The following is a 23,786-nucleotide window of genomic DNA, read 5'->3' on the forward strand; positions in this document are numbered from 1 at the left end:
ATAAATCCCGATATTCCCGGTTTTCCCGGTTCGTGGCCACTTTGGTAATACTACACTGAAAAAATTTTTTTGTGACCGCAAGATAATATAACTTACGGTAACAAAATTTTGCCTTAATATACGGACAACGAAACATTCCTTGAGATTACAATGTTTTTGTAATGCTAGCAAATTCTTCGCTGGGCCAAGCAATGGTTTGTAACTGTAACAAAACTGTTGTGTTCCAATAAAAAAAACAGATTTATTGAAGTAACAGAATGAATTTGTAGCATTAACAAAAATTTTTGTAATCATAAGCTAAGATTACTTACGGTAGCAAAAATGCCGGCTTTAAAATACGACGATATTATTATAATAAACATCATGTTTTCTCATAACAAATCGACTTCTTAATTACGACACAAATTCATTTGTTTCTATAACAAATTGATTTGTTAATTACGACACAAATTCATTTGTTACCGTAAGCTAATCATGTTTGTCATTATAACAAAATATTTCGTTATTCCGTCTTTTGTTATCAGGACGAAATTTGTTTTTTCCGTGTACAAATGAACGTTTTTAGATTTTTTTGCAGACTTTTTTCAAATCTCCATTAAAAATGATCAATTTGATCATTTTTTTCAGTGCAAAATACGACCAAAAGTAACTGATTTTGAACTATTTCTGAACTTTTTTTTTGACAGTATTTATAGTATTAATCATTGATTTTTTTCGTTGAATTTTAAACAGCTTAAAAAACGTCCAAAAAAAGTTTATCGTTGTGTCACGTTTTGAAGTCATAACATAATTAAAAACTCCAGGGACCTGCAGTTTCATCCTATTATCAATCGTCATGCATTTTGTAAAAAAACCGAATCGAGGATAAGAAATTAAGTTAAGGGGTTAGGGGTAGTCAGAGACACGAAAAAATGAGAATTTTCAGTAATTTTTTTTTGCTATAAAATCATTTTATTTTACAAAAGTAATAATATGGCATTATTAAACAATGTTTTGACTTGAAGTCACGAAAATTTGAAAAAAAAAAATTTATAATTTTCAAAGTTATAGCTGTCTGTGTTGACCCAGTTTCAAAAAAAAGGTCCTTGCGGTGACTGTCATAAGTCTTTGGAGATTCATCTAAAATCAATCGGATGAAAAAAATTAGTTTTATAAATAGATAATCCTGGGCCTGATCGAAGCGTTTTTTTTTTTCAAAATTAACAAAATGGCGGCCTTAATTAACTGTTGATTTTTTTCTGAAAATCTAGAAAAAATTTCCTGAGGCCGCCATTTTTTTAATTTTTGAAAAAAAAAAAAAAACGCTTCGATCAGGCCCAGGATTATCTATTTATAAAACTAATTTTTTTCATCCGATTGATTTTAGATGAATCTCCAAGGACTTATGACAGTCACCGCAAGGACCTTTTTTTTGAAACTGGGTCAACACAGACAGCTATAACTTTGAAAATTATAAATTTTTTTTTTTCAAATTTTTGTGACTTTAAGTCAAAACATTGTTTAATAATGCCATATTATTACTTTTGTAAAATAAAATGATTTAATAACAAAAAAAAATTACTGAAAATTCTCATTTTTTCGTGTCTCTGACTACCTCTAACCCCTTAACAAAATATTAACTCGAGATTTTAAGCGTGAAATTTATTTTATTCTTCTTATATATCTTGACAGCTATTTTTATTACTAAAAAATTTTATAAAATTTTTTGGTCCTCCAATGTTTTTATATACGCAATCACCATAAATCTTATCAATGACAAAAAAACAGTAAACGTATATTTTTCTCCAATTAAATCATCTAATTACTCTACTTTGCTTAATCATTTATATTCACTGAAGAGTTTAAAAAATGAAAATGTAAACATTAAAAGCAATCCAAATCTTTTATTCATTTTATTTTTTAAATTTATCATCAATCTATATATTTGTTTTTTTAGCTTGTATTCTTGGCAAAAGCGATGAATAGTCTCCGGTTTGTGTCGTTCTCTTATCTCTTGAGTTTATCAATTCAATAGATGTCCTCAAGAACTGCGGAGGCGCCAGTAAACTCGGCACCGTGGTTTTACGCGATTAATAAAGTAACGCCCGTTTGCCGGTTTTACTTTTTACATCAGTTCCTAGAAACTGAGGATTATTCAGCTGAATAGTGTCTATATATATAATGCACATATATAGAATAATTCAAGCACGTATACATACTCTATTACGAGACTTACCCCGTCAGAAGTTACAAAAACGAATCTCGTGTCCTTTGCTTCCATTAGAACTGAAAAAATAATGACAGCTTTAATATGAATATTCTAACTTATTTCAAATTACTAAACTATACCCTCTATACTACTAAATAAATCCACAGTAATTTAACATTTATAGAACCTTTCACTGGGGTAGAGGATATTTTAAGTCATGTTTGGATCTATATTTCAATACACTGTAAAAAATTTTCGAAGTGAACGCGAATTAAATCCGGTGTTACGTTTTCGCTGCACGATGTTGATGTTGAGCTCAGCTAGTTCTGTAGTATTTCTAGGTATTGGGTTCTCGACAGCAAATCACCTCACGGTGACCCGAAATAACTGGTTGTATTTTAGATATAACAATAACTTTATTCACAATTGATAGTTATAGAATTTAGAAGTTGAAAGTATACACTTAATATACAAATGATGTATGTTCAATAGTCAAACTTACAGAAGGTATAACTATGGACTTGATAATTTAATAAGCTCTGATATCAAAGATCTGGTGTTCAGAGTCTAAGTCTAATGTGTCTAAGACTAAATGTATCTGAATAATAATCGAACAGAGTGAGCCCCTCCTGCTCTGAGAGCGAGGGTTTTTATTAGGTATTCTAAGCACCAAAAATAGTGGGGTTGAATTGTTGATCAGAGTTCACACTCAGTGGTCATTGAACTCGTCATTGCTTATCAGCGCGAGGCGATTGGGCATGAGACCCATGCGTCGAGCGCGAGAAGGGATTTGATCCTCGGCTGATGTAATATCTGAGAAAAGTTATTTATTTGAAAGTCAAAGTCCATTTTCATATCATCTGCGTTTGTTACAAATTATTACTAATAGTTTATACAGCTGTGTTTTAAAATGATTAAATTATCTCTAGTTGAATATACTTGAAGATTATTAGGAAAAATGTTCTCATACGTGGGATTAAGTACATCCGGTGATAGTTTGTTATTTGATTATTGATTTGTAAAATACACGTATGTTAAAGATATTCTTATTTTATACAATTTAAATGATGGAGTAATTCTTATGATATATAATATTCTTAAGTTATTATAATTATCTACTTAAGGTACTCTAATTGTTGGTAATTAGGGTGCCTTATTTTGGGAATAGACTTTAGGTCGGTAAAATAATCTAGTGAGCTAAGAACGGGCCCTGCTTGACAGCCAGGATATAACACGCCCCACCCCGTTGGACGAGCGCCCCGCTCGTTATTTTTTTTTAAACATAATGGGTCTTACCGACGTAAGGTCTATTTCCTTACAAATGTATTCTATTTTAACTACATGATAAGTTGATAAACAGATGTCTTTCTTATTTTTTTTCTTTGCTTTATTACATAAATTTTGTTTTATTATTCGTTATATAGTTTTGCTTAAAATTCTACTTAAATCTAACTTACAAAATTAATTATTTTATTTAAAAAAAATTTTTCCTTGTTTACATTTAATTATTGATACATATATATTTATGATTTTAGTATCTCCTTTTTTTCTTATGAAGCTTTGAGAATACGTTTATTGATACTATTAGTGGTTTCTCCCTAGAGAAATACAAATTATTTTTCTATATATGTTTTTTTTTGACATAGTTATTCGATTTTTTTTCTCATGTATATTATACATACATATATTTTTGTATAAATTTTTTTATATTTGAAATTCGTGTGTTAGTTTGAGTCCTTAGTCAAGGATCGTTGGTAGGAAAGAAAGTAGTCTTCAGTATTGTGTGAATGGGAAAGCGAGATAACTTATTTATATGCTATTTTTGCTCTATCGCAGTGAACTATTTTTCTTTTCCCCGGTTTGTATTCTATCTCTATATCATTCTTATCTGCAAGTACATCAGTAATTTTAAATGGGCCTAAATAATTGTCGTCAAATTTACCGGTTTTTTGATTTTTGATTAAATAGATTTCTTGACCTATAGTAAATTTCACGGGATTAATTTTCTGATCATAATATTTTTTTGATTTTTCTTTAGCTTTTTCTAAATTTTCTTTCGCTTGTCTTTTAGTTTCAAAAAGTCTAAGGGTTAAACTTTGAACGTGATCATCATACGTGAGAATTTCTTCAAGATAAGGAAATTCCGAAGGCATACGGGCTTGTTTTCCGTAGACCAGCTGATAAGGGCTGAATTTAGTCCCTTCGTGTACACTAGTGTTATATGCAAAAACTGCAAAAGGAAGCCATTTATCCCAATCTTTATGATTTGTGTAATGTTTAATGAAATCTGTAAGAACCTGATGACTTCTTTCTAATGAGCCATTAGATTGAGGGTGAAAAGCTGTAGTTTTAACTTGTTTAATTTTAAATGCTTTCGCTACTCTCCGCATAACTTTACCGATAAAAGCCGCGCCTTGATCAGTCAAAATAACTTTTGGACAGCCATGAAGACAGATGAAACGTTCTATTAAAGCTTCTGCAATATCATCTGCTGTCATGCCGTATAAAGGAATAGCTAAACAATATTTAGAAAGATCATCTTGCATAGTTAATATATATCTGTAACCATTATTTGAAATTATGTTAGGTACTACGATATCCATAGCAACTTTATCAAAAGTGTCTGAAGAAGTATCGGTAATTATCATTGGTTGTTTAGTTTTGATTCTAACTAGTTTTTTCTTTTGACAACTTATACATTTACGAACAAAATCTTCTATATCTTTTTTTATATTATCCCAGAAATATCTCTGTCTAATTCTATTGTATGTCTTAGTCACACCTTTGTGACCTGCGAACGGAGACTCATGATTCTCCTGCATGATTTTTTGTCTCTGTTCTACTAAAGGAATAATGATTTTATCTTTACAAATAGTTATTTTTATTTCTGTTCCTGCAAATACTTGATTTATAATATTTTTAATTTTTAACCACGAAACGTTTTTCAAATTACTTCTACCTTCTGAGATGCTAGCCGTTTTTAAATCCATTCCTAACATTGTTTCTTTTAAATGTAAAAATGCTTTTAAATAATTATTTTCAATAGGCAAATCTTGATCATTATTTTGAGTGACTAATGCAAACACTCTTTTCCGCGTAGTTCCTGACTTAATTACTTCACCTATTTTATATTTATTTGTTGGAGATAATTTTAATAAACCTAATTCTAATAATCTTTTACCGATTTCACTGGATACAGTGCCATCTGCAGAAATAAAACATAAATAATTATCTTTTTTCATCTCTAAATTGTCTCTAGTTTCAATAAAATTGTTAGATTTTTCGATTTCTTCACCGTGAGAAATATTATCAATTACTAGCTGTGAATCATTATTGTTAAATATTGGAGGATTATTATTATCGATTCGTGTTAAAACGTTATTAGTATGTGTCGGAGAGTTGTAAACAGGGTCCGAGGCTGCTCTTATCGGCGCCGCTGGACTACCTGGATCATTTAAAAATGTTTGATAATTTTCATCAGCTGTAATTCTTGCAATGTTATTTTGTGTAATATTTAAATTATCATTAGGATCATTAGCTAATATTGATTCATTTTCTTTTGAATGTTCTGAATTTATAGTTTCTAAATTTACAGGTTCCAAAGTTGCAATAATATTAGGAATTTGTGGATATCTCTGTCTGAAATTATTATTTTTATTTATTTGTTTTGATTTTGTTTTTAAATCTTGATAGCTATTTTTGTGTTGCATAGCATTTTTAATATTTGAAATGTGTTGTTGATGATTATATTTAGTTACGTCACAGCAAGCGCATTTTGTCGGCTTACGTTGGCGTGAAGATCTTCGTAACGGCTGTATATGTTGTGTAGGATTAGTATATTTATTTACTGTATTGTTTACAAATGTATTTTTTGGATTATTTAAGTCACGTGATGGTGATGGAGCATTAACATGAGGAAGATGTGTGTTTAAAGATTGTTGAATTCCGACCGAACTTTTAACGTTATCTATATTTTCTATATTTACGCGTGTTTGAGATGTTTTTGAGTCTCGTACGACATTTTTATCGCTGCTCGATTCTTCTGATGAATAAATAACGCTTACGACTTCCATAGGTTCTATAAACGAGTTTTGTAAAGATATATTGTTTCTATTATTTTCAATTACAGCTTGAGTATGAATAATTTTAGGTACATCACCACCTTCGTCAGATGACCATGGGATTGCACCACCTTCATCTGGATTACCTTTAGGTTCAATATAAGTTGCTTTATTAGAATTATTTAAATTTAAAGTTTTTTCAATTTTATTTGAATTTTTAGAATTATTTTTACGCGGTAAATTTTCGCTAGTTTCGCTATTTGAAATAATCGATTCATCTGAACTGCTTTCTTCTGAAGTTTCTGGAATTATAACATTTGATATTTCTAAATTGTTTTTATTTCTTTTCTTGGAACGTATCATTGGAGAAGGAGTAAAATTAGCCAATTGTGATGTTCTTTTAATTAGAAAATTTTTTGCTAAATTTCTCTGAAAATTATTTTCTTTACTCGTAGGATGAGTTCGCGCAATAATGGGCGTTCTAGGGGAGGGTTGTATGGGAAGGAGGGGGGTAGAAGTGTTTGTAGCTTGAATCTTAGGTCTGAAACTTGGGCCTGGTGTAGGCGTATTCAGAGTTTCAATTATAGGGAGAGGGGATGAATCTTGTAATGAAGTACGAGAAATAGTCATATTCTCGGATAATGATGCATTTTTATTAATATTTTTAATTGGAGTGGGTACAGGAGTAATTCCAAAGTCAGTGGAATCTGTCGTATCCCCGTTATAAATTCCGATTTTCTTTTGCTGATCAAAAATCTTTTTTCGAAGTTTTTGAATATTATAAATATCTGAATCATCCGATGACGAAGTGTCATGAAAGTCTGAAAGAATAATTTCTTCATCATGAATTTTAGTTTTATTTTCGCATGTTTTACCGGGTTGTAAATTTCGCTTTTCTAAATTTAGTTTTTCTGAATTTAGTTGTTCTGAATTTAGTTTTTCTGGATTTAGCTTTTCTGAATTTAGTTTTTCTGAATTTAGTTTTTCTGAATTTAGCTTTTCTGAATTTAGTTTTTCTGAATTTAGTTTTTCTGAATTTAGCTTTTCTGAATTTAGTTTTTCTGAATTTAGTTTTTCTGAATTTAGTAATTTAGTATTTCTTGAAAATGGATTATATCGCCTGACGTCAGATTTCTTTTTTCTAAAAATTTTATTTTTAACGATATATCCTGAAGGTTCTGAATTTAGCTTTTCTTTAACTGATCGTCGATCAATCGGGTGATCAATCCTATTGTCGTCGATAGAAATAATTTTGTCGACTGGATCTGTAGGTAATATATCCACAGATTCAACCGCTTGAGGTGTGAGCTCAAGGTTTTGAGTTTTGTCGATTGGGTCGGTCAGATCCATATCTGTTGACTCAACCGCCGAAGTTTTAGAATTTAAGTTTTTCTTATTCTTTTCAACCGTATCTGAACCATTTTCACTATTACCATGAGGAACAAACGTTTGAATTTTAGTTTTTAGAGTTTCCCGCGCTTCATTCTCTGAAATAGAAGTATCAGAAGCTTCAATCGCGGCAAATTTTACTTTTTTTCGTTCGTCAGAATCTGACGATCTTAATCTAGCTAAACCCGTACTAAGGGTTTTACCTCCATAAGGAGTGTTTTTATAGCGCCATTTAACTTTAATTGGATAAGCTTGACGCTCCTCGATAATTGGATTACGAGATAGTGCATCAGCATTAGTATTTTTTTTACCTGCTTTATGCACTATTTGAAATTCGAAATCTGCCAGACGATGTCTCCACCGCATTACACGTGAGTTTGGGTCATTCATATTATTAACCCATACTAGTGGCCGATGGTCGGTCACTAGCGTGAACGGTCTACCGTAGAGATAATGTCTGAAAGTTTCTATACCAAAGAGAACTGCGACCATTTCTTTTTCAGTCGTAGAATAGTTTCTTTCATGTTTATTTAGGACTCTAGAAGCGGCGGCTACCATAGGATCTTCGCCAACCTTACCTTGTGAGAGAATTGCACCGACTGCGTAACCTGATGCGTCAGTCGTTACAATAAATGGTTTTTCAAAGTCCGGATACTGTAATATCGGAGCTGTGCATAATTTATCTCGTAAGGTTTCGAAAGCCACTTGATGATTCGTGGTCCATTCGAACTTCGCATTTTTACTTGTAAGGTCCGATAAAGGCTTCGCAACCTTTGCAAAATCTTTGATGAAACGACGATAGTAACCACAAAGACCGAGAAATTCTCTCAATGACTTAACATTAGTTGGAACTTTGAATTCTTTGACTGCTTTAATTTTATTTGGATCAGGCTTAACGCCATCAGCCGATATTAGATGACCTAAATACATTACTTCTCTTTTAAGAAATTCGCATTTTTCTGTTTGAAGTGTTAAGTTTGCACTGCGCAGGCGTTCTGCGAGTTTTATAAATTTTGTCGCATGCTCTTCGAGTGTACGTGCATAAATTACGATATCGTCTAGATATACGAATAAATCAAAACCCTGTAAACCTCTAAGAACTAAGTCCATCAATCTTTGAAATGTAGCGGGTGCATTTTTTAAACCAAAAGGCATTCGTGTGAATTGATAAAGACCATAAGGTGTTTTGAAAGCTGTTTTCTTTCTATGTTTACGGGATAGTTTAATTTGATGAAAACCCGATTTTAAGTCGAAAATTGAAAAGTATGTAGCACCACCAAGTTGATCGAGAATTTCACAAATTAATGGCAATGGATAGACGTCTTTTTCAGTTTTGTCATTGAGATTTCTGTAATCAATTACTAAACGAGTACGTTTGTTACCTTCAGAGTCAGGTTTCTTAGGAACAATCCATAAAGGAGAACAATATGGTGAGTTCGATGGCTCGATAATGTCCATCTTACGTAATTCGTCAATATGTTTTTCAATTTCATCTTTTAGAGTAGGTGGATATCGATATTGTCGAGTGTTTACCGGTATATCATCGGTTGTATGTATTTTGTGAGTTATAATATCAGTGGATTTGAGAGGCTCACCAGGTATGTGGAAGAGGTCAGAGTATTCCTCGATAAGAGAAATAACTGCTTTACGCTCTTTGTCGTCAAGGTGATTTAGCCGAAGAAGCTTAAGAACCTCATTAACACGGTCATCTCGAAACTGAGTATGATCTCTATGTTCTGTGGCCTTATCTTCCTTTTCCGAAGGGCTACTGTCCTCGTCTACACTTGTATCGAAAGGATACAAAGGAATTACGGGCACATTCACTGTGACGTCCACATCTTGTGTATTGATGGCATATAAGTAAGCTATTCCATGATCATTTTTGACCACGGCTTCACCTGCAAATATTCCATCACCCAACTCTATTTCAGGTACATAACCTTCACTTAAGTTATTTTTGACTCGAATGTATATTGGAGCTTTTGACCTAGCCGGCAGGACAAAGCTTTCTTTTTCTACAAATGGTATCTCTAATTGTAATTTAGTGAAAGTTATGGATTCCTTGGTAGAGTCGATTACACCACCTTGTTCTTTAATAAATTCCCAACCAATGATTCCAGTATATTCGAGAGGAAATTCGTCAGGAATAATATGAAAATCTACTGTAGTATTAAGCATGCATAATTGAATTTTTCCTAGAGTTAAAGCATCCGAAACTCCATTTAATTTAAAGCAGTATGATTCATCGATTAATTTAGAATTTTTAATTTCGCTTAATTTTATTAAATTTAAATTGCAACCAGTATCAATCAAAAATTTAGCAGTATTTAATTTAATGTCATCTGATTTTATTATAATTGATGTAGGCCTATAATTTGGTAAGAGTGCGCCTACAAAATAAGTTTTTAATGGGATTCTTATTGTGCTTGAGTTATTACCTGGCGCTGAGATAAAACGTTGCCCGTCGGAGCGCCGGATCGAGGGAACGTTTGTTCGTTTCCCGCATTTTCAGAATTAGTTGGTTGACTTTTACGTTTGTCTTCGTTAAATATGCGTTTACGACACACATCGATAGTATGATATTGCTTTTTGCAATAACTACATTCTGGAATAGTTTTTCCTGAATTTGTTTTATTATTATTATTATTTTTATGATATTCTAAAACGCGACAATCGTTAACAGTATGATTAGTTCGTTTACAGTAAACACAACTTATTTCTTGTTGTGAATTATTATTATTATTAGTATGAGATCGCATGTTTATATTTTGATTTGGTTTTTTATATTGATTATTATGATTATTATTATTATTAGTATTTCGAGAAAAATTATTTTTATTATCTGATTGAATAGCATAGCAATTTTTTGAAACTGGATCATGAGATTTAAAATATTTGGAAACTGATGTCATTTGTTGCTGACAAGTTTCAATTTCCATCGCTGCTTTTGCTGCGTCATCAAGAGTTAAATAGAGATTTTGAGCAGTAGCTTGTTGTAAGAACATAGCTATATTAGGTCGAAGACCTGATAAGAATGCTTGGACTGCTGCTTCAATTGCAGTTGACTTTTTTGAATCTTTATCATCGATGTCTGATAAATCTATTTCCGCGATCGCGCGCGTTAAATGATTATCTATTCTATAACTGAAATCTAAGACTTTTTCGTTAGGTAGTTGAACGAAATCATTGAACTCTTTTAGCCAAACCGAAATAAGTTTTTTAGGTCTGAAGTGAAGATTTATGAATTTAATTAGGTCGTTAACGTTAGAATAATTTTTTGAACAAATGCGTTTTAACGCTTCACCTTTACATTTTGCTATTAAAAATCGAATAACTTGTTTATGATCTAAAATACGTAATGCAATAAATTCTTTTGCATCTACGCAACTTTGTATGAATGAATCTACTGGATAACCACTAGTAGTACCATCAAAATCTGGTATCGTTTTGAAAAATTCTTTATAATCTGATTTAGTTTGTGTAATAGTATTATTTAAATTTATTGTTTTTTCTTTACTATTTTTTGCAGTTAAAATATCTAATTGTTCTTTTAATTTATTTTCGAGTTCTTTTTGAAAATGTTCATGCATTTGAGATTCTAGTTTGTTTTTTTCTACTTCGCTAATTTGTTTTAATTTTTCTAATTGCGCTTGCAATGCAAGAATTTGACTTTGTTGTTCGGAGATAGTTGTCTCCATTTCATCAGTTAATGTCATTTTTATATTAAAGATTTAAATTGACTTACTCTTAGTGATAGTGATAAGAAATGTTTATTAAATAAGGCAGAAGACGCTGGTATGACTTCTGTAGACTTCGAAGAGTAGTAGGATGTTGGTTGAAGGCTCTGCTGCTGTAGTGTGCGTTGCTGATAAGCTAACAAGGCTCCGATGACGATGATTATGTAGACAAGTATATTCAAAAAGGCTCTGATGACGTTGTAAATTTGAATGTGTGATGGATTATATTATTTTTTCACCACAAAAAAAAAATTTTAAATTTAGCACTTTTTTTCTTTATTTTTTTATTTTATTTGACTTTATTTTTATTTGTTTTTTTTTTTTTTTTACACACAACAAAAGAAATTTTATTAAGTTTTTCTTTATTTTTTTTTTTTTTTAATTATATTAGTATTATTTTTTTTATCAATTTTATTCAGTAAAAATTTTTCTGATGAGAAAAAAAAATTTTATTATTTCACTCGTTACTCGAAACACTGAATTTAAATGTTAATTTCTTATTATTATTTTTTTTTGATATTCACTTTTCACTCAATAAAAGTTTTTACTTTGAGGTTGATTGAGTTTTTTTAATGGGAAAAAAAAAATTTCCAGATTTTTTTGAAAACTCACCAGGAACTTCGGGGCTGTTCGAATCCGATCGCTGCCACCAATTTTAATATATACTAGCTGTTACGTTTTCGCTGCACGATGTTGATGTTGAGCTCAGCTAGTTCTGTAGTATTTCTAGGTATTGGGTTCTCGACAGCAAATCACCTCACGGTGACCCGAAATAACTGGTTGTATTTTAGATATAACAATAACTTTATTCACAATTGATAGTTATAGAATTTAGAAGTTGAAAGTATACACTTAATATACAAATGATGTATGTTCAATAGTCAAACTTACAGAAGGTATAACTATGGACTTGATAATTTAATAAGCTCTGATATCAAAGATCTGGTGTTCAGAGTCTAAGTCTAATGTGTCTAAGACTAAATGTATCTGAATAATAATCGAACAGAGTGAGCCCCTCCTGCTCTGAGAGCGAGGGTTTTTATTAGGTATTCTAAGCACCAAAAATAGTGGGGTTGAATTGTTGATCAGAGTTCACACTCAGTGGTCATTGAACTCGTCATTGCTTATCAGCGCGAGGCGATTGGGCATGAGACCCATGCGTCGAGCGCGAGAAGGGATTTGATCCTCGGCTGATGTAATATCTGAGAAAAGTTATTTATTTGAAAGTCAAAGTCCATTTTCATATCATCTGCGTTTGTTACAAATTATTACTAATAGTTTATACAGCTGTGTTTTAAAATGATTAAATTATCTCTAGTTGAATATACTTGAAGATTATTAGGAAAAATGTTCTCATACGTGGGATTAAGTACATCCGGTGATAGTTTGTTATTTGATTATTGATTTGTAAAATACACGTATGTTAAAGATATTCTTATTTTATACAATTTAAATGATGGAGTAATTCTTATGATATATAATATTCTTAAGTTATTATAATTATCTACTTAAGGTACTCTAATTGTTGGTAATTAGGGTGCCTTATTTTGGGAATAGACTTTAGGTCGGTAAAATAATCTAGTGAGCTAAGAACGGGCCCTGCTTGACAGCCAGGATATAACACCGGAGTGATTGCGAAGCGGATGACTGTTCACTCCGAAGGGGAGTTGATTTTAATATTAAAACTCCGAGTGACGGTGAATTCAGATTGAAATAAAATCTGTAATCACTCCGAATTGACTCCCGATTTTTTACAGTGTAAGTATTTTAAATTACGATTTAATTATCAATCACTTTGGCAGTGAAGAGCGTCTAGAGAGGATTTATATCTTAATTATCGTTATTTGTACGCTGTCATTTGTCATAAGCATTACTCTCGGTCTCAGGGTTCTCCTGACCCTAGAGTATTAATTAAAGGTATTAAGGGCAATCTTAGATAGTGTCCCCTTCTCACTTCTTAAAAATGTTCAATGACTTTCAACTGTCGTAACCGTATTAAAATTTTATTGAATATTTTTAAAAAGACTTGAAAAATTTCTTCAAAAAAGGACATGTGATTATAACTTCTCGGGAAAAAATGTTCAGACCTGATCAGACATGAACAGGCATGGGTCATCAGTCCTGATCAAGCCTGTTCATGCCCAGTCATTTTTCATGTCTGATAAGGTCTGATGACTCAGGCCTGAACGTATTTCACGCTTCAGACATGAACAGGCATGATTAGATATGAGCAAGCCTGAACGTATTTCACGCTTCAGACATGAACAGGCATGATTAGATATGAGCAAGCCTGAACGTATTTAACACTTCAGGCATGATCATACTTGACATCAGACATAGACAGGTATGAGCAGACATGATCATGACTAATTTCAAGCCTGATCATACATGAACAGACATGATCATGTCTGAACATTTTTTTCCGGGTTCACTACACGGAAAAAAAATTCTACCGAAATTTACGATGTTAACATCGTAATCTCGGACTAGACTTTCATTACTGTCAATTTTTAAATGTTCTATTTCAAAATTTATTATGTGGGTTATATTTTTTATTATTTAACATCGTAATTTTAACAAAGACTTTTAGGATTAAAAATTACTGTAAAAATTACAATTTAACATCGTAAAAAAAAATAAATAAAAATTACACTTTAAAAACTATATTTATTCGTACATTTAATATTTCTATTTACTTTTTAACAAAATAAATATTACAGTGCTGCCTCTGTTATAATACGATGGAAGCTATAAAAAGTACGATGTTACATCGTACTTTTTAAATAGTAACTGGGTCCTCCGCAAGTCGTTTATATGGATCTTAAAGACATCTTCGCGCTCGAAAGGACTCGGGTTCGAATCCAACTGCCGAACGATTATTATTTTAATCTTTTATTTAAAATTTCTCTTCAAATTTTACGATGTTACATCGTAATTTATATTAAAGAGCTTAAGACTTCGTATTGTTTGTCTGAAGTATTATTTCTTAAATGAAATTTCCAACCCTACATCATAAAAATTACGATGTGAAAAGTCTAGTCCACCAATACAATAATTAATAGGACAAATTACGATGTTAGCATTGTAAATTTAACTAGAATTTTTTTTCCGTGTAAGATAGTTTTTCTCGGAGACGAATTAGAATTTTTGAATCCTCTGTTGAAATTCGAAAAAACGCTAAAGACTCCATTTTTAAATTTCCAATAACTATCCGTAAATTAAATTGAATTGAAAATTGTTTGACGTTACTCCTTAAAAAAAACTTTTTAAATAAATTTTTAACCCTTCAAGACACTCTTCAAGTTCCGTTTGTACGTACAACATCATATCAAAGGTCGTTTATTATTACTGGTTGCAATTTCGGGAACTGCCTTCCGTTTGAGATCACCTCAGTTGAGACACTAGATGAGTTTCGTAATCGATGTTATTTGTATTGATTAGAGTTAGAGGAAAGTAAAGTAGTAGGCTAGTATTTAACTTAATATTTGAGTGAACTATTTGAGTGAGATAAAATAATAATGTGAGAAAATGTCCAACAACTACTATAATAATTATAATAATTATATTATATGTATATGTTTTAATAAATAAAATAAATAAACCCAAAAAATTTGAAAATGCTTTTTTTCTGTATAGAACCTCTATCATAACGCCTCATTCTTAGCAGGTATTATATAAGAGTACAAATAAAATATTTTATTTTTTATTGTTTGAGTAAAATGAGTTGCAGTAACGTCTTTTCCAAACTTTTTTAATTAATAAGTAGAAAAAAAAATGAAATTTATGACAAAAATTAAAAAATTTCTACTGGCTTAAAGTAATGGGGTCTACTGAAACCCAGTGCTGGGTATTTGTTATATATAGATAGTATGATATCGCATTACTAGTTCCAGAAGGACACATTTTTAGACGCCCTTTTGTCTTGAGGAAACTCTCTGAACCCAAAAGAGCACAAATTTTTTTTTTATTACCAATTGTTTCGTAGACTTATTAAAATTTTTTTTCCATTTTCAGCTTTAGAATGAGTTTACAATATGATTATAATCTACTATATAACAATAAAAAAAAAAATCTGAAACCTTTGACCCTGTAGGCCAACTTCAAACCTTTCCGCTGTTTTTGAGCTTAGAAAGCTGAGATTTTGATTTGATCAAGCTTTGGAACAAATCGGTTGATTTGTTCGAAAGATATCGTCAGACAAAAAAAGTTTACGCACACACGCGCGGACGTCCAATCCGGAAATAGTCAGAATAGCTTCCTAGAGCCTCAAAACATCAAGATTTGTTGATCTTTTCGAAAATCGGACCGAAACCAATAACCCCTTTTTTTTTAATACAGTCGACTCTGTCTAAAGGTTCCACGTCGGGACAGGACCATTGTCTAAAGGTTCCCTCCCCACCATCAGCACTTCCCCTACAATATATTCCCTCGAGCGCCGACGCGCACGGTAAAACGAACACATTGCGCAGTAAACATAACCTCAAAAAAACGTGCATTTAAAGTTAGCGCTCGAAAACTGAATTGTGATTCGTCACTCGAGAAAGCGGGTGGGGGAATATCCGGGAACCTTTAAGCAATGTATCCTGGAACCTATAGACAGCGGGAACCTTTAGGCAGAGAACCTTTAGACAGAGTCGAATGTATTTTCAATTCTTCTATCGGGAAGTTGAATAAATTATACGCCCTTTCGGCTCTAAACTTATGGCCGATTTCTTCATGAGAGATAAACTAGAGTTTGTTATTCGGCAGATAAACTTGTATTCCAGGGTTAAAATTTCGATGGTTGTCTTCAATAGACCGACGGGTTAGCTACCCCATGGCCATGTACGTGTGGTTGTGAACTATAGTCCCCACTATAGGGGCCCTCCAGACCCAAATTTTATGAATGTACCTAAAAGACTTTTACTACTGTGACTAAAGCCAGAAGAGCGTTTAAAAATATGTCCTTTCGGAATTAGTGACACAATATCCTGCGCTCTAAATCTGAAACAGTGGCTATTCACTCTCACAGCTATAACACCAAGTGGTATACTCATAGCTGTAAAATAGTGTGCGTACACTATTTTTCAGTGGTTTTCACTGTTTAAGATTTAGAGAGTGGGGTTAATATTGAAAATAAAAAAAAAATTAAATGAAATAAATAATAATAAAACGCATTATTTGTTTCAGCATTGAATGGTGACCCTAGGACACAGTATTGGAGTAATATATTTGTAGAGTAAAGTACGACGACTTCCTGAATAAATGCATTGATGCGTTTAAAGGAAATGGCAGGCATAAATACTGCAATGTATATGATAAAACAAATAAAATACCCCAATGTCGTTTGCATATCACGTATAACAAACTTCTCGAATGATTTGTCGTACATCCAATAGGAGTGCGGTTTTAACGGCAGGAAGTTTACGGAAAATCACCCTATAAACAAAGTCTGTAGATTTGACGACAAACTCAGAGGTTGAGGATTTAAAGTTAAAAAGAGTATAAACGTAAGAGAACGAGGGAAAGAATAAAAAAAAGAAAAGGGATAATATAGTGTGAGGAAAAGAGTAAAAGAAGAATTTAAAAAGTTAAAGACGCAGTGGTGGTACGTCATACATATAGGGTGGTACGCGCGGTATGGTGGTGACGGTGGTGGTTGCCAACAAATGCTGCCATGCTTGGACGATGCCAGCCGGCGACCTGGACGTGGCCGCTGGAACCAATGCTAAGGACACTCGACCTCGTACATATTACAACGACAACGACAACAAGCTGGTTGGTTGTGATACTCGTGTTTACCATTTGTGGCACTCACGCTGGCCCGAGGTATGCTTCGCGCATCGTCGAGACCAGAAGTGGCCAGATAAGAGGCATACTGCAGGTATACACTTTTTATTTATTTGTTAAAACGGTTTTACATTTTATACCTTTTAGTAATTTTAAAATTTTTTATATTATTGAATACATTTAAAATACAGCTTTTTGTGAAATCAAAAATCAAAGTTAGGACACTAAGTTGGGGATTTAAAATATTTTATAGGCAAATATTTTTATGGTCTAAAAATTATGCGGAAATTTGATATCGTCTAAAATATAGGGGTGTGCGAATAGCTTGAACTTACGATCTAGCTAAAGAGACTTTAATTATTTATATTTTAAATATTGAAAAATTATGTTTTTGCTACACTGGTCACAGAAATTAAGGGATAGAAAAAAATCCGAAATTTTTAGGTGATTTTCAACATGCTGTAACTCGGTGAAAAATGGTCGTATAAAAAAATTAAAAAAAGCAAATTGTAACCTCAAGTTTCTAGTTTTCAGATCTGGACCTCAAAATTTTTTATCATGTACGGTTCCGGAGTAATCATAAGAAAACCGACGAAAAAAAAATTTATCAAAATTTTTGCTGGTCATTTAATACCTCTATAGGCGACAATAAATTTTTTTGAATAATCCGACTGTCTGACTTTTCTAGGAAATTTTATGCCTTTTCCGCTGTAACTGCATCTGCTTTAAATGTCAACTTAACAAACATACGCTTTGGGTAACTCTAATGCCGGCGGTAAAAAAAATTTTAGGAATTTTTTTTCGACAATGATAAATCGTTGCAGATACAACAAAAAAAAAATTTTGAAAAAAAAAAAATTTTTTTTTTTTTTTCCATTTTTTCGATAATCGATCTTTTTGATCGAAGAAATGAAGATTATTGGTAAAAAAAACATTTTCAAATCGAAAAAATGAACGAAAACCGAGAAACTACCAATTATGGTGATTTATGACAAAATCGATAAATTTAAAGCTTCGGGGCACTAAGAAAGAAAAATCGTAGCGATTTGAAATTTTCAGGGTTTTTTCAGGACACTTTGAGGTTGAAAAAAAGACGAAGATATCCTTTGTTCATCCGTTATATCCAAAGTTATAGCAAGATTTCCGAATATCCTTAAATTTGTGAATTTTGACCTGTTTTTTACTAAACAATATCGCTTTAAAAAAAATTTTCCTATCAAATGCCACTAATTTTGCCTTATAGAGAATGTTTTCCAGTTTTCAAAACCCTGCTTCCATTCTCTGTACGACCAATACATCCGGAGTTATTGATTATCAAAGCCAAAATGGACTTTTTTGCTTTGATCAATGATAACTCGGCGCCAAATCGTCGTAGAGACTTTTTCAGGCCACCAAATTAAAGGGCATAAAATTTCTTAGAAAAGTCAGACAGTCGGATTATTCAAAAAAATTTATTGTCGCCCATAGAGGTATTGAAAGGCCAGCAAAAATTTTGAAAATTTTTTTTTCGTTGGTTTTCTTATGATTACTCCGGAACCGTACATGATAAAAAATTTTGAGGTCCAGATCTGAAAACTAGAAACTTGAGGTTACAATTTGCTTTTTTTAATTCTCTTATACGACCATTTTTCACCGAGTTACAGCATGTTGAAAATCACCTAAAAATTTCGGATTTTTTTTCTATCCCTTAATTTCTGTGACCAGTGTACAATAAATATTTAATTTATTTATCTAAATAATAGTTTTAGTTTATTGAAACTTGGTAAGTACTTCAAAACCTTATCACAGTTTGTGTAATTTGAGGCTCAAAAACTAGGTCACTGTGAGGGTCATAAACTGCGACCCGAAAAATTCTGAGGGTCAGAAACTAAATCTCCGAATGTCAATTTTTTCAAATAATTTAGATTATTAATTCAATTCAAATAATTATTTTACGCGCATGAATTTATTTGACAAATGATAAACTAGTCGATATAATTATTCTTTTTCTCATTAAATTAAATCTTACAGTAATTATTATAGTATAACCCCAACCCGCACGCTGAAAAGGTCAGAACCTTGGCCTCTTATACCTTAATATTACCTCAATTTTCTGCAATAGTTCTCTATACGAATTTATAATAAGTTAAAAATCCACAACATACACATGGGTTTAAAGTGACTTTATCAATTTATAAAGTAGAATTTATTAGATTTTATAAGTTCACGTGAACTTATAAAATTAGTATCCGAGTCTCCGCTAGGTGGCGAAAAAAAATAAACTTCTCGAATAGAGTGCAAACCATAGAGTGCATAAATTGAATTTTGAAGAACCCACAGCATGGAACAAACAAACCGTCATATTATTTCATATACCTTGCGTTTAAATATCTTTTCTTCTTCGTAACGAATTTTGATAAAACTCTTGACGAAATGATGGACAATGTAGACATGTGGGTATATCTGGGCATAATCAAATTGTTGCTCATGTCATATTCTTATTATAGAATGGAGCGTCGACTTGATGGTCCACAGAATGATGACGATAATAAAAAGAGTGATTAATACAAGTAAATTTTGAAAATAAATTAATGAATTTGATGAAACTAATAATTACAATGAATTTTAAAATTTGAATACTTTGATGATTGGAATTAATAACAGCAGTAAATAAAAAAATGATATTTTTTAACAATTTATAATATAATAAAATATGTTTCGATAATAAAATTTTGGCAATAGTTCATTTCAGCAAATAATTAAAATTTCGAGTCTAAAATAGATTCGGTAAAATTAATAAGCAATAATTATACGAAATTTCAGAATGACATTCATTGCTTTTATAAATTGATAAAACTTTGTCTTTAATAACTTAATTATCTGCACAAAAAATTTACAATTTTATTTTACAACTTTGTTCTTCAAGTATCAATTTACAATAACCAGGTATCACGATAGTTTGAGACAGAAACTAATAGTCTTATAACGAGGTTCTACTGTAATTATCGGTTGAATATTGAAATTTACTGTCTATGCAGTAAAAATTAGAACAATTATTTTGATTCGACAAATATTTATTACTTGTTAAGTTTTAATTTATAACGACAATAATTTATACAATATGTAAAATAATTTACACGATATCTAAGAAATTCTGTAATGAAACTGGCGATATAATTTTTATAAATGACGGATATTAATAATTTTGATATATGGGGCATTCCATGCCAAATCGTCCTACCAATGAATTTTACATCTCCGATTTGGTTGAAATTAGGTCACTTTTTTGTACCCCTAAAAAAAGGTTTTTATGCATTTTTTCAAATTTTTTCATCCAGCCAATCGGGAGATATGAATTTTTTAAGATTTCGGAGATTTTTTTTTTTAAATAGCCATAACTTAGTGGAAAATTGTCCGATTTAGGTCTTTTTTAACTACCCGCAAAGAAAATCAATGATTTTCGAAAAATTTGGGAAGTTATTGTTTTCACCCCGATTTTCGAAAATCGAGTTTTCATCAGATGTCGACGTTTTGAGGTCCTACGAAGCTATTCTAATTATTTTCAGAATGATGTCCAAGTGTATGTGTGTGTGGGGGGGGGGGGGGGTGTAAACTCTTTGTAGATTTTAAACTAATGAACCGATTTGAACGTTTAAGGTGGCAATCGAAAGAGCTTGTCGGCCGTCAACTTTTCTGAAAATTTCAGATCACTTGATTGAGTAGACTCGAAAATATTGGCGAATTACGAAAAAAAAAAAATTCTTTAACTTCCCGCTAAGAAAATTGTAAATTTTCAAAAATTCGGGAAGTTATTGGTTTCGGTCCGATTTACGAAAATCGAATTTTCACCAGATGTCGACGTTTTGAGGTCCTAGGAAGCTATTCTGACTAATTTCAGAATGATGTCCGAGTGTATGTATGTATGTATGTACGTACTTACGTACGTATGTAAATACCTGTATCTTTTGAACGGATGAACCGATTTTGAACTTTAAGGTGTCATTCGACGCGGCTTATCAATATCTTGAAGCCGTAAGAAAATTGAGCTTGATCGGTAGGGCTCGTTCAGAGATATTCCAAAAATAAAATTTTTTCAAAAATGTTTTTTTTGGATAACTTTTAATGTGCTCGATGGATTGATTCCAAAATGGACTGGGCTCTAGAGCTTTATAAGCCGCGTCGAATGCTACCTCAACACATCAAAATCGGTTCATTCGTTCAAGAGAAACCGTTGTCGAAAGAATTAAAAAAAACAAATTTTTTTATTTTTTCTGAAATATCTCAAAAACGACTCGATAAATGGAATTCAAAATTTGATCGGCTTTAGAACTTGATAAAACGCGTCGATTGCCACCTCAACCGTCTCAATCGGTTGATTCGTTTGAGAGATATCGTTGGAGAAAAAATGGTGAAAAACATTTTTTGTCGAAAAGAACAGCACACAAACGTATTTTCGAGCTCGAAGAGCTCGAAAATGTATCCTCAAATATGTTTTTGAGCTCCTTGAGCTCAAAGAGCTCGAAAACAGCGGGAAGTTTTGGGGCTGGCCCGCAGGGTCAACCGATAGACAGATTTTTTATTTTTAAATTCGTGTTTTTTGACGGATTTTCTAGAAAATTAGAAAAGTTATCAAAAAAAACATTTTTGCAAAAATTTTGTTTTTGAAATATCTCCAAACGCACCCTACCGATTAAGCTCAAATTTTTTACAGCTTCTAGATATTAACAAGAAGCGTCGAATGACCACTTAACAATCAAAATCGGTGGATCCGTTCAAAAGTTAAAGATATTTACATACAGACGTACATACACTCGGACATCATCGTGAAATTAGTCAGAATAGCTTCCTAGAACCTCAAAACGTCAAGATCTGATAGAAATTCGGTTTTCGAAAATCGGACCGAAACCAATGACTTCCCGAATTTTAAAAAATTTTAAATTTTCTTAGCGGGAAGTTAAAAAAAAATTACAACCCAATAATTCGTATCGAATTGAATTACACTATTTTTGAATTATTCAAAGATTTACGAATAATTCCAAACTTTTCTCTTGAACGACTTGAAATTGTAACAGTGTAAATAGTGTTTTGAAGAATTCAAATTTTCGTTAGAGGTAAATCGAGCTCAGACTACGAAAAAATTATTTTTGGTTACTTTAAATACAGGGGATGGAGGGGCAAAACGGGGTATTTAAGGAAATACTAAGTTTTCGAGGACTCAAATACACTAAATCTTTTTTTTTTTTTTTTTGATGAAATTCAAAGTAAATAGAAAAAATTGTCAGTTACCGTTAAAAAAAAATTTTTTTCATTCTTGCGGGCAAAATGGGGTACCCCCTATAAAAGATAAAAAAAAAATTTCTGGATTTTAAATGAATTTGATTGAGTCAAACTTTTTTGCAAGTAATTTATACGGAGAAAAATTATATTTTGCATGATTATTGGATACAAAAGAAGAAAAACAAATTTTTAATAGTTTTTATCATGAAACAAAAGTCATTAATATTTTTCAACTGACAATTGATTTTTGAAAAAGTTTAACAAAAAAAATTCAAAATAACTCTGAATTATATTTATAAAAGTGATTTTGGAATGTTTAAAAACCATTTAGAATATAAAATTTTGGAGGTATTCCGTTTAGCCTACCCTACCCCCTTCCCCCCCCCCTGCCCTATATATATAATTATGCCTTAATTTATCAAGATAAATGAATATGTTCAATACCAACGGCAAGTAATATTCCAAATTTGTAATCAATTCTATTATCATTTATTGAGAAATTTTTTTAGCATCAAAAATATAAATTTTTTTAATCTTTTGAAGTATTACATTTGTAAAGAATGACTTTTTTTTGTAGCGTCTACTATTCTCTTGAAATGTAAAAGAAACAGAAGAAATATATTAGCTTAATTTAAAGTCCCATGTTCGTATAATTTTACCCTCCATCTAAGTTTTCAGTTACTTAATTTAAACTTTAATAGTTATAGTTAATTATTATCATTCTTAAAAAATAATTCTGCAAAACTAAACTAAACATTTGTCTTATAAATACTTAACAATTACACTGCAGTAAAAATATAAAGTTTCGTAAATAAATCATATGTCAAGTAGACCGAGTAAAATTGGGCCACTGAAAAATAATGACACTTCTTTTTCTAAATACGCTAAGTCTTTCATTTTTCACTTATACTTGAAAAAAAATAAATAAATAAATAAAATAAGAAAAAAATCTTAGTCGACTGAAAAATTTTCCTGTGCATTTTCAGGCAAAATAGAGTAACTTCAAAAAAATTAAAATTATTATATCAGTTCGACACATGATTGATTGTACTACTTAAGCATAAAAACGTGGAAAATTGAAAAATTTTCAATAAAAATTTATACAAGAATTCTATATATTTATTGATCTAATCTGATCAGCGCAGATCTGAACTTGTTTTCCCGAGAAAAAGTTATATCAGCTCAGATCTGGTTTGATCCGTACAGATCCAATTAGATCTATTTATATTCGCTTCATAAATTGATCGTTTAATCAATGTTGATCTATTTTGATCTGACTAGATCTAGGTTGATCTAACTTGATCTAGGTTGATCTGACTTGATTAGATTTGATCAGGGTAGATCTGGACTACACGGAAAGAAAATTATGGGAAGTTTTGCTATGCA

At 31.5% G+C, this 23,786-nt stretch overlaps 1 protein-coding gene across 1 annotated transcript in view; it reads left to right on the top strand.

Annotated features, from left to right (window-relative positions):
- The window catches only part of LOC130675428 (neuroligin-4, X-linked-like), a 263,594-nt gene that overhangs the window by 156,632 nt on the left and 83,176 nt on the right, over positions 1-23,786 (top strand). Inside the window, exon 3 of the mRNA XM_057481119.1 lies at positions 16,545-17,238. Coding sequence (XP_057337102.1) covers positions 17,032-17,238 — 207 coding nt within the window. The 5' untranslated portion in view covers positions 16,545-17,031. The remainder of the gene's footprint in view (positions 1-16,544; positions 17,239-23,786) is intronic.

Source organism: Microplitis mediator, chromosome 10 (genome assembly GCF_029852145.1).
Source record: "Microplitis mediator isolate UGA2020A chromosome 10, iyMicMedi2.1, whole genome shotgun sequence".
NCBI lineage: Eukaryota > Metazoa > Arthropoda > Insecta > Hymenoptera > Braconidae > Microplitis > Microplitis mediator.